At 39.5% G+C, this 12907-nt stretch overlaps 1 protein-coding gene across 3 annotated transcripts in view; it reads left to right on the forward strand.

Annotated features, from left to right (window-relative positions):
- Ralgapa2 (Ral GTPase activating protein catalytic subunit alpha 2) overlaps positions 1–12907 on the forward strand; it is a 272467-nt gene that overhangs the window by 182412 nt on the left and 77148 nt on the right. For all 3 annotated transcript variants that reach the window (XM_057780304.1, XM_057780305.1, XM_057780306.1), the window contains one exon: positions 3083–3241. In XM_057780304.1, the coding sequence (XP_057636287.1) occupies positions 3083–3241 (159 nt within the window). The remainder of the gene's footprint in view (positions 1–3082; positions 3242–12907) is intronic.

Consider the following 12907-nt stretch of genomic DNA (forward strand, 5'->3'; position numbering starts at 1 on the left):
TTGCCCCTATGCAAACTTGTGGGTGCATTTTTAAGGGCCTCTAATCAGAGTTCTGTAAAACTCATAAAGTGTCATTGAAATTGAAATCCCCTTTGAATTGAGTACCACTTTACATTTCTAGAATATTCCATTATGTTCTGATATGCTCTAATGTGTGTAGTTTGTCTATACCAGTTTTACATACTTGGGTTCTTCTTATAGGCACAAGAGGTGTAATTTTTGTACTTTGTTCTAGATGTTTCAGTCAATTGGTCCCGTGGCCTAAGCTCTTGGTTTTGTGGTTTAGTTAATTAAGCTGTAACATGTCCAGAAGTCTGAGGTGCCTGACACTGAAAGCAGCTCTGAGAATGGTGAATATTACAAAAATAGTTCTTCCTTAATTGCAGAATTGCCACATTGGGAGGAAGGGTCAATCAGTGTGGCACTGCTCTCCCATGCTAGAGTTTTCTCAAAATACTGCTGCAAATAAAATTAGGAAGGGTTTACTGGGGATATATAATTGAATAACACAGTTTAGAAAGGGGTAGAGTAACTGCAAAATTTCAATAATCAGTGTATCATTCAGTCTATTCTGCCCTTGTGGATGAAAGGAGAGACTATAGGTTTTGGGTGTGGCATTGGGTGGTAGCAACAAGATTGAAATTTGGTAAGTGGGTTGTCTCCATTCAGTCACTTCTGCCAACATCATAACCAAGAGTATAGGGCCAGCTCTCTTTGTAGGATAGGGGCTGTAAACTGAACCCCAGAATAACTCATTTCTTAACTGTTAGCTCCTATTGCCCAAAATTCCTCCCAAAGTTTCAATTAGATCTACATTTACCATGGAAACCTGTCCATCTTGTTAGCAACCCTAGCTCTCATGCTGTCACTACAAAAGGACTAAGTGGCAAAACAGTGTCACAAGGTCTTTGGAAGCCCTGTAAGAAACGGGAAACGCAGACAGGCAGAAATCTGAGCTAAGAATGGCTGGAATGTAACTCAGTGAGTAGCAGTGCAGAGCACTGCATAACTAAGGCTCTAGGTTCAATCCCCAGTACTGCAGAAAAAACAAAAGAAAAGGAAAAGTGGGCTAGAGGGATACCTTCAGCCATGAGTGTTCAGTGCCTTAAAAAGAAAAGAACAACAAAACTTCTATGCTGGAGCTGGGTTGGCTGGGCTACAGTTTTTCCTTTTCTGCCTGCTACCCTGTGAGCCTTTAATACTAGTGTCAGGGTAATGATGGAGTGAGGAGAAGAAGAAAATAGATGCACTGGTTATGCTTGCATTTACAAAGTTGTTGACTCCATTCAGTTGTCCTGGATCATCATGACTTGTGCTGGGCCTCTGAAGTCTGGGCCTCCCCTTTCTGGAGCCACTATTCAGACACAGTCAAATCCCATACCTTACTCCATATAGCACAAAGGTCTCTTTCTAAGTAATTAATGGATACAGTCACTTCCAGAAGGTGAAAAAGTCACGGGTGAAAAAGAAACAGGCACTGCAACAAGCCGCTGCCTTTGTAACTGGATGACTAGAAAAGAGGCCGTGCTGGGGTTACTGTGGGTGTTTCCCTGCATGATCAAATGGTCTCTAAAGAAAATGAGGTCTATGCTAACATGTTTCAAATATGTGCACTATCCCAGAATATGATTTTTTTTTACATTTTTAAAGATAAAACTAGGACATATGCTCTAATATAACATCTCAGTTTTATTAAGGTCCTTTTAAGTTTGGTCACTTATACTGTCTATCTGTTACATGAGCAAGAATTCTTGCTTCTGATGCTGGATAACATTCCCTGATCCGAGGCAGAAACCTCATTCCCACAAGGCTTTTAAGTCCCTGGTTCCACCAGTCTTTCCAGCTTCAGAACTTCAGTTTGGGCCAATGTTTTCACCACTGTGGTCTGTTTTCCCTTTAGTTACCTTCTAGGTCTTCTTGAATGATTTCTTTGCAGCCTTCTCCAGATTAGTTTTGTGGGGTCGCCACACAGGCAGTTGATCAGTGATGTTCTTGTATCTAGTAAGGTTTCTTCTGGAAGAGCTTGTAAGGGTCTCTAGAGACCTTCCTACGGCCTTCTCAGAGACACCAAGAGTCTGGGTTTTTGGAGTTTATAGTCAGTCTCTTTATTTATAAAATGTCAAAATAAGTGAGCCAAACCACTTGAACTATAACAGTAAAATAGCTTTTGATGTAAGCTGAGATCAGGAATGTCCAACTTGCAGCCCCAGATAGCTATGAATGCAGCCCAACCCAAAACTGTAAATTTACTTATAACAGTATAAGATTTGTTTGTGTGTGTGTGTATGTGTGATTTTATTTATTTATTATAATTCAATTGTATGGGTCTCAGTGTATCGTGAGTGTGTATGTGTGTGTGTTCTCATAGTCTCTGGTCCTCTCTCCCATGATGTTCTGTGTACTTGACAGAGCATTCCTGAGCAGGTGCTTCTTGTATAATAAAGATGGAGTTACATAAAATCAGTGGGAAGGGTAAATAGCATTTTATGTGAACATTTTGGAAATCTTTAAATGCTGGGTGCTAGTATTCCCACCAAATTTAAGTTTTAATTTAAATTAAATCTATTTATCTCCTTAAAAATATAATTTTTATATTCTTTTTCTCAAAAATTTATCTCAAGACCAGTTCTCACACTTTTGTCAACTCTTGTGTTGGAGTAGCTTGTCTTACCTTATGTTGTTATTTCTTAGTAGCCCACTGGATTAAGAGGCTTAAAGATTTAAAGTAATAGCTAAATTAAAAAAATGAATGTCATTTAGTTGCTGAGAAACATTCTCAGGACTGATGTAGAAATAGAATTCTGTGTAAAAGGAGACCTCAGAGAGGTCCCCTCCGTCCCACTGGAATGTGCCCTTGGGCTTCTGTGTGTGATCTTAGAACCAAATGTGCATCCTAGCAGATGGGCTGGAGATTCATGAAACTGTACGTTTTAGAATTCTCACTTAAGGCATCAGTGCAGTAGCCTGATTTAGGACTAAAATACTTTTGGCCTCCAAGTTTTCTAATTCAATTTGTAAGCCACAGCCCCTCATAAACTGTTGTTATCACCTCGGTTAATAAAGAGCCAATTTGCTATTGCAGCTCCGTCACCTGGGGAATGACGAGGTTCACATCGTCTGGTCTGAACACTCCAGAGACTACCGCAGGGGTATTATCCCAACAGCCTTTGGAGACGTTTCGATCATTATTTACCCAATGAAGAATCATATGTTCTTTATCACGATAACAAAGAAACCTGAGGTATGCTTTCTCCATTGTTGCCCTGACTCCTACATTTTCCACAGGATTCATGTCCTCAAAATAACTGATGAATGTCCTACGAGTGTCAGAACTGTGTACGCTAGATAGGAATTTAAGTGAACTGTGAGTGTCAAAAGAACTCTAATCATAAACACAAAATTTCATGTTGTGTTATTTGAAAATTATGTTAGAAAAATGTATGGGGTTTTAAATAATTTTAATGCTTTGAAATGTTATAATTTTAAGAATGTCATAATTTTTTAACTGTGGCACATTATTAATAATAAGTTATGAAGCTGCATTATCACATGGTTATTTGGGGAATAACCGTGGGTCTAGAATCCAGCCCTGCCTGATGCATGGGCATTGGTCACTGAGCCCTGACTGGTGATGTGAGGTCAATCCTGAAGGATTTTGGACATGTCCACAAAGACACTGGGACCCTGAAGCACAGCCCACATGATGAGTATTAGCAATTAAAGCACCTTGCTACAGAATCAATTCAGCCATGTCAATTGGTATTGATCACAGGGCTGGCTGGAACAATCCAATGGTCTATGTCCTGTGTACTAACCGGCTGCAGTTTCGATCCTTGTCATGCCTTTACTGGTATTTTAACACTGTTTTGTGTAGTGACTTATTTTACTTTTAATTCATTAGGAAGAGTATTCTTAGGTTTGAAATTAAACATATTAAGCATATAATCTACTCTTTAAGAGAAAAAATGACTGTTTTTTCAGCTTGATATTAAATATAATATTTATTTACACCCCAAAATCATTTTCCTGAAGGAGCTCATCATTATTCTAAGAACTTTTTTAAACTTTAAAAAAAAGTCATGAGAATTATTGTATTAATTATTATATTATGTACATTGGATGTGCTAACAAGTGAAAAAGAGCTCCAGACATTGCCTGGCATCGGGGTAAAGGCTGCTTCTCTGTTGGCCATGTGATTGTTAGGGCTGCCATCAGGTTTTCTTATATAGTTAGTGTCACAGAAATAAAATCAGTAGAGTTCTAAGTTTAACATATGTGTTAATTCTCCATTGTGTGGGCCTTATCGATCTAGGAAGGCCTAATGAAAGGGGGAGTTCTCCCTCTGTTCATAGAAAGAGGTCAGAATTCATATTAGATGTTTGTGTTTCTCTGAGTCAGACCCTTGTGAATGTCGGGTTTTCAGTTTTGTGCTGTAAGAAAAAATGGCTCAGAAAAAAAGAAAGAATAAAATATGAAGGTGACCAAGAAAAAAAAAAAGAAAGAAAATGGCTCAATGCTAGCATTTACATTTGCCCATGAAGAAAATTACTTATAAGAATTAAAGTTATAATTTTAATCTTAGAGAAGCAATAGATTTAGTCCTTTTTTGCTTTTAAAAATTTGTCTTTTATATGTATGTAGTGTAGAACTAGTTTCATTAGTTCGTTTTCAGGATGGTCCTCTAAAATGTCATAATGTCCTTAAAATGCCCTTCATTTTCAATGTGAATGAAGAGCATAGAAAGCATTTAATTTCACTGTGCTGTGTCAGAAAATGGCATTTCTCCAAGTAGCATAAAGTGCATAAAAAGTCATTAATATACTTTTTAAATTTTCCTACAAAATATGTGTAAGATAAACCTGGTCATCAATTCTGACAAGATGAATTGAAAAAATTAGTTTCTTAACATTTTAACTCAAAAAAGCCTAAAGAGGAGAAGAGAATAATAGGGCAACTGAAAACTTAGTATTATCCCTACATTTAAAGTACAAACCATTACAATGTAATAAAATTAATCCAGACATTTCCAGGGCAAGTGTAGCTGACCTTTTGTTCACCAACCACTGACCCCAGGGTGAATGCAAGAGGCTTTCGGAGGGAAAGTCTGTTTGTTTGGCTTCAATCCCTGGTATTTAAATTGCATTCCCTAATCAAATGAAAAGGCTGTCCTCTCTATCAGGTTACAGAATCCATGGCAACATTTGGCCTTTTATATCCATAATGTTAGCCTTTTTGTTTGCATCTAAGTAGAGACACCTGGAGCAATGCTAACATTAACCGATTTAGCATTAATAGCTTCATTATATAAGAATTTCTGATCAGATAGCTGTTACTTTTGTTATATTGCTTCAGCTTGTATTGTTGTCATTTTTTATCTCCTTGCTTGGCAACCAGGCAATGATTTGCAAATTTTTTTGTCTTGATTAATTAAGCAATATAATTATCAGTAACCGTGATGCAGTCTTTGCTCAACAAAGCTTCTGAGAGAAAACAATGGTAAGTCTGTTAGTATGAATGCATTCCACGCGTCCCAGATGCATGAGGATATTATGGACAATGAGGGGAAAGGCCGCCTGTGAGCGAGGACAAAGGGTGCCACGCAGACTCGACACACTGCACATACCGCCAGGGACATGCTGCGGGCTCCCTGGGACACAGACGCCTCGTTAGATTACAGCTAGTCAGCAGAGATTAATTCTCAGCCATTTGGCGCAATAATTTACCCATTCCCCAGTCTTTTAACTAGTGCTTCTTACTATGGAACTGAAGACTTTGTACTCAAAGGTTTACTTAACCTTAGCTGCTTTTAGGCATCTCCAACAAAATCATTATTTTTGTTTAGAGATTATACTAACACGACTGATTGGGTTGAAGAATATTCCTGTAAGAAGATAGACTAAGCAAATGTTTCAGAAATTATAGGTGGAGTCAGCAACAGTCTTTTAGCACCTGTGTATTTCATATGAATACAATGTGACTCTAGTTTAAATATATTTATTTTACTCATTTCTAGGCAGCCATACTTCTCTAAGAATAATTTTAATCCTTTTTTGGAGGGGGGGAAAAACTCATCTGTACACAAAAGTCCTGCTCATTGGATAGAGTCATGCATATTCAAATTGTACTTTCATTCACTTGGCCTCATTAATAGCCTATGTAATAATGTGGGGCTATTTGTAATACAAGCTCACAGGCAGCATTACTTCCAAGTCCTTTGAAATTTAACATATTTCTCTTTTTCATTCCATACACCCCCTTTAAATATACAAATTATGTGCCTGGCAGAATCCGCCCCCTCTTAATAATGCCCCGCATTTGTAAAATGGTACATTGAAAAAGCATGGGTGTGCTTTTTTGAGTGCACAAAACCCTCATGGCTGAGAGGGTCTGCTCACTTTATGAACATCGTATTGAACCTCTGCTTTTTTCTTTTTTAAAAAAAAAACTGTGTTTTACAGCATTATTTCATTGTTAAGTTGATTTCCAAATAAGTTCATTCCCATCTCCATAAATATTGACACAATAAAATTTTGATCATAGAAAAGAAATATGTAATTATCAGATTTACATTTTTTGTCTACTCTCATCAGTCAGCCATTCAGGAAAGGCTTGCACCTAAGACAATGAGTGACTTTGGGTGTGTGAAACCCTTTCTTTACCTTACCCTTTTTTAAGTTTCTGTGACTGTCCGTGGGTGCTGTTGAAGTGGTATCTGGTTCTCTTGTGGCTTCATGGGTGTGTGGGGTGGAGATGCGTGTATGCATGCAGATGTATAGGAATGTACCCCTCTTCCAGATGATACCTAGCTCAGGACCTCTGTCTGGAGCCAGTAGGGGACTGATGTGCAAGAAGTCACAAGAGCATTTAAGCACTAAGAGTTCAAGGAGTCCAGTTTGGGCATCTGTGTTTTTGCAAGGCAGTGTTTTAAGCTTGCTGGAGTTGCCCCATTATGCAGGGAGTGTGCTTGCCTTTGCTGCATGGTTTTGAAATTTTCTCTTGATTTCATATTATAATTTCTTAAATATTTATCTTAATCTCAGCCAGATAATTCTTCGGAAATTCAATCATTTACTTTAAAATATTCTAGAAAATTCTTAAGGAAGTAAATTAACTTTGGAAAATACTAAGATTATTTACTTAAAAAAGATCATTGAAAATACCAAAGAACTGGTTTTATTAAACTAACTTATTAATGGATTGCTGCAGTGTGTTCAGTTTAGGTTATGTATTGTTAACATTGATATTAGTAAAGAAGTGGCGATGAGAAGTAGCAAAAAGGCACCTGCTTGTCGATGTTTTAAATTCACACTTTCTTACTAATACACTGCATTGCTAATTAGAGGAATTCCCTATGTAATATGGATTTATATTATCCCTTTTGTCCAGTTTGTAAAAGATTGAGTCACCCACAAGCAGGTGCCAAAGAATAGAGAACATTTATTTTACAAAAGGACCTTGATGCAGACAGAAGAAACCCACAACAGCACCATTATTAACTTACCTCCTACTTCACAGGAATTTAGCTTTTGAGATCCCCTTTTCTACTGCTTTTCCTTAGAAGTTGGCACCATTCTCCTCTTTCTTACTTAGCCCTTGACATATTTGTCTTCCCTTGTGGGTTTATCACTCTTCCTTGCTGAATGTACACCACATAACCAACTTCAGTCCAGGCTTTGTGCCAGGAAGCGAGCTCTCATTCTCTTCTCCTGAGCTACCACAGTGGGAAGAGCACTTGACCCAGGAGACAGGAGATCTCCAGGCCCCTCTCAGTAGCTTCATAAGGTCCTGCATGTGTGTACACCTGCTGGCTCTTTAGCCTAACAAGGGAAAGGGGGTGTTGGGACTGTGCTGGCCCCCACTGTGAAAGGAAATAGCCCGCTGCCTGGGAAGTGTATTTGCTAGACTAAATTCGAAATTTAATACTTTGGTTTTTGTTTTGCTTTGTTTTTCTTTCTTCTATGTTCTTCTTTAGTATAGGTATATGAGGAAGAAGAACAGTTACTTTTTTTATTTTTTTTTTTTGAGACAAGGTAACACAGAAATCCACCTGTCTCTTTTGTGTGTGTGTGTGTGTGTGTGTGTGTGTGTGTGTGTGTCCTTGATACCGGGGCCTAGCAATGTGGAAATAGGCGGTAAATACGTGATGAAATGATTGAAAGAGTTTTTCAGTAGGAATGGGTATCCCAGAGCAAAGGAAACATAGTGAAGGGATAGGTGGTACAGAGGCTGCTTTTTTAGTTTGTACCAAAGGACACCAGGACATAAGCCAAAAACCAAACAGGAAGTCTTAGGGAAGACATGAGACACTACAGAGACACACAATAACACTACACAGGATTTCTGTTCAGAAACCATGTCAACAAGAAGAGAGGAGAGCTGTGCACTGGAGTGATGAAAGAAAAACAGCCCAGAATTCCGTGTCTGTGGAAATGATCCTTCAAAAGTGGAGACTTCCTCAACCAAACAACACATGTTGAGAGAATCTGTGGCTCATAAGTTATCTTGCGTTAAATGTTAAATTCTTCTAACAGTAGGAAAAAATAATGGCTATTTTTGTCAGGATAGTGCCTGTCACATAAACTTGAGGACCTAAGATGAGGGAGACAGAGTTAGAGGATCTCCAGAGCTCATTGGGTAGTCAAGTCAGTGAGCTCCAGGTTCAAGAGATGATGATATACATTGGCCTCTGGCCTTCATATATGTTCATGTACACATACCCAAACAAATAACACCACATATACAAAAAGAAGATGCATGCATCTACATAAAAAAGAATAACTTTAGAGAAGGAATAAATGAAGGTAAAATGAAATGCTTTGATGGGCAGTGTTGGCACACACCTTTAATCCCAGCACTCAAGAGGCAAAGGCAGGCGGATCTCTGAGTTTGAGGCCAGCCTGATTACAAAGCGAGTTCCAGAACAACCAGGGCTAGATAGATAAACCCTGTCTTGGAAGAAAAAAAAAACCCAAAAAGAAAAAAAAAGTACTTCACTTTTCTTGTTAATTGATCTAACAGTTAGTAGTATGTTTCACATAATAATAGCAACAATAATTCTAAGTGACAGACGGCAACAATGACATAAGGATGGGACCAAGGGTTTGGGGATGGGCCTCTCAAAGTGTTTTTTTTTGTTTGTTTTTTTTGTTTGTTTGTTTTTTTTCGAGACAGGGTTTCTCTGTAGTTTTGGAGCCTGTCCTGGAACTAGCTCTTGTAGACCAGGCTGGTCTCGAACTCACAGAGATCCACCTGCCTCTGCCTCCCAAGTGCTGGGATTAAAGGCGTGCGCCACCACCGCCCGGCTCTCATAGTGTTATTTAAAGGGGGCATTTTGAATAATTATGGAAGTATTTTAAATGTGGGGCAACCTCTAAAAAAGTGCTTAAGGGTTGGGCAGTGGGTGATGCAAGCCTTTAATCCAACCACTTGGGAGGCAGAGTCAGGGGGATCTCTGTGAGTTCAAGACCAACCTGGTCTACAGAGCGAGTTCCAGGACAGCCTGGGCCATCAGAGGAAACCCTGCCTCAAATAAATAAATAAATAAATGTTTAAAATATGAATTGTAATTGATATGATAAATGAGAAGAAAGATAAAATCATAAGAACTTTCAGATAAAACCAGAGAAGATAGAAGTGGAAGACCAAAACGAAAACTAAAATAACACAGCACATATTAATTATCACTATCAAGAACTTTATAATCACTATTCTAAATATTGAATTAAAAGACTGGAGGTATAGCTCATACACAAAGTACAAACTTAATAGCATGAACAAGCCCCAGGTTCAATCTTAGCAATAGGAAAAAAAACACAGACATTATCAAGGTGCAAAAAAAAAAAAAAAAAAGAGGAAGACAAGGCCAAACAATAAGCCATCTAGCAAAGACCTTTAAATAAGTGCTAATGAAGAATATACCATGCTATCACTAATCAGAAGCTAGGCTAGCAGTATCAGTCAGCTTCAGGTAATGAAAGTGATCAGAGATAAAGGGAAGTATTGCACAGTGATTCTGTGGACAGAGAGGCTCCCTGGGTTATGATAATTGAGCTGGGACCCAGTGGAGCAGGTATTCCAGATCTCATCAAGTATGAAGCAGGAAGGACAGAAAGGACAAAGACCTGAGGTAGTCTGAGCTTCAGTAGTGAATACAGGAAACATCCTATGTGACCAGCATCAGAGAAGTGGGCTGGCAGGCCGTGCATGCAGAGCCTCTTGGGTCACAGTGGAGTCTGGACCACTATTTTGACTTTGATGACCTTGAGAAAAGCAGCAAGCCACTCCAGTCTTCATCATTTCTCTGTAAAATGGGGATAGAGAAGAGTTGGGAGACATCTACTCAGATGTTCTTGAGTTTTTAAAACTCCTGGTCTGTGGTTAATACAATCTCTTAATGAATTAAAACATACATTCATTATGTATGTAGGACAAATTAAGTAGTCAGCTTTTTTATAAGATGTTCATTGAGGTGTCATGTTGCTTCCCAACAGGACTTGCTCATTACTTGAAAATTATTTACTGTGACTACCCCAGGCTCTGTGAAATAGTTTAAATCTGTTTTCTTTCGTCTTTCAGGAAACTAGCTCAAATTCAGCAAGCCATTTTCTGAGCAGCGCAGTCCTTAGAGAGTTTCCCCTAAAGAGAGCTGTATTCTCTTGAAGATATCCCTGTGTCCCCTTGCCACATCCTGCCCTGAACCACATGTGCAAAGTGCTACAAATATATTATGTTGCACTTTCCACAAAAATTTTTCCCTAAACCGACAAATTGTCTTCTAATAATATTTCAATTGACTTCTCTGTCTCTCACTTCAGTATCTCAGGTACAGATACAGAAGTGCAGCTGCTCCCTTCCAGCTCATAATTCCTGAGGGATTGTAGACGTTCCCAAGGGGAAAGCTGTGACCAGACATTGGGTCGTAGCTCTCAGGAAGGTGCTTATAGGAGGTGTGTTCTGACTGTACCAGCAAGTCCTGGATGTCCTACTCTTGGGCATCCCTAGAGCAGGACCAGGCCCTGGTCTGCATGGCCTCTGGTTTCCTAGAAGTTACTTCACCCTTTTGACCTCTCTTATTGATGCTTCTTTATTCTCCAAATGGTATGTGATCCTTTCATCATTGTTTATAAGTACCTTTTGTTTTAGGTTTGCGTAGAAGATTGGTGAAAGATGTGGAAAAACGTGTTATTTGTTGTTCTAATCAACCCCCTCAAAGCTCTGTTGAAGTCCAGGTGAAGCATTCTCCTTTAGAGCAGCTGGAGCCTCTTGGGGGTTGAGGGGGGGTTATTCTTGACCAAGCATTTATGGGGAAAGCTGTTTCGATCTGTCAAGCGACTGACAACTGTCCACGTGCTCTTTCCCACACACGCAGATGCTCCTAATAACCCTCTCTGTAACCTCTACATCTAAAGTTATTCCCCAACTCACGGTTGCGGTGATCCTTCCCGTACACTTACTGCTTCATGGCGATTGTGCTCATTATGGCAATTGCTCTTGACCTCTCAGATCATTTCTCTTCCCCCATCATTCTGTGCTGTAAGCAGGTATTCTCCTAGTAGAAAAGCATGTGTTCTCTCTACCTGACTTTGTCGTTTTGGTCTCTGGCCACCTAACTTTCAAGGATCATCTAAAAATAATACATCTGTAGCCTCTGTATGTAGATGCATAATAATGAAGGACTTTTCATATGTGTGTGCTTCAGAGTATTCATCCTATAGCCACACCAAAGACAAATATGAGATGTTCAGCAGAAACTCAAATCCAAATCCTTTACATTACATTACTGTCTTCTCTTATGATAAAGTCAATGCCAAAAAGCCAGACACAAAAATCATGGCCATCTTTGTTATGAGTGCGATACCGGCAGCATTGGGCTGTATAACTGGCTGATTAGGAAGGAAGACAGTTTTCAGCATGGACTGGATCTCAGTAAACCCATGCATAGCAATAGTCTGATTCTAAAAGCTCACGGTTGTCTGTGAAGCATTTGCCAGCTCCAGTTGAAAGCATCAAAATGTTCCAGCTGAGTCCTTGGGAGATTAGTTCTTATGTATCAAATGGAGATTTGTCCCAAATAGTGTCGTCACCCTTGCAGCTAGTTAAACCCTTAGGCTGATGTACTTGACAGTGATATCAGGTGCCATGAACTTTGGGATCACTACTTCTCAGCAAAAAGCTGCCTTTGTGTTCACAGTTGGCCAATAAGAAAGCTTGGATGTGAAAATGTCCTGCTTTGCACCCCAGCCTGATGGGTATAAATTAGCTTGGGCTGTAATTTCTAGGCATGTGCTTCCTCTCAGCCAGAGCTGTGTATCATTTAGTCAAGGACGACATGGCAGGAGCTCCATAGCTATCTTTCATCTTGCAGCTAGCTAGTAAGGAAAGCCAGTTTGTTAACAGTCATGGAAAATCTTAATACCTAGACTTTGGTCATTATACTAGGATAAGACACTCAGGAGTTGTTCAGATTTAGATAGATGAAACATTGGAATCCAGGTTCTGATCAGAACTCTGAATGTAGCCTTTCATTAACTTTACCATTGAGTATGGGACCAGGAGGTGGTGCCCCGGAGCTCTCTGTTCCCTGTCCCCACCATGCAGCAGCAGCACTGTTTTCCTAGGGTAGGGCCTCTCATCCAGACCCTCCTTTACTGTCTAGCAGTGCTCCGTGATCCCAGAGCCCAATGTAGCCAGTAGCCATTGAAGAGAACGGGAGTACTACTGCATTAACTTCTCCAAAGAAATCAAACATCAGAAGAACAGGGGAACAAGAGTAAAGTGGAAGGCCATGCCTTAGGCCTAGATTTCAGTTTTCTAATTACAGAAGAATTACCACCCTCTTGGGGGTCACTGGTTCCTGGAATATGCCACGCATCACAAGTCAACATCACCAACTCCAGGCTCTTAGGTC

This window comes from Chionomys nivalis, chromosome 9 (assembly GCF_950005125.1).
Source record: "Chionomys nivalis chromosome 9, mChiNiv1.1, whole genome shotgun sequence".
NCBI lineage: Eukaryota > Metazoa > Chordata > Mammalia > Rodentia > Cricetidae > Chionomys > Chionomys nivalis.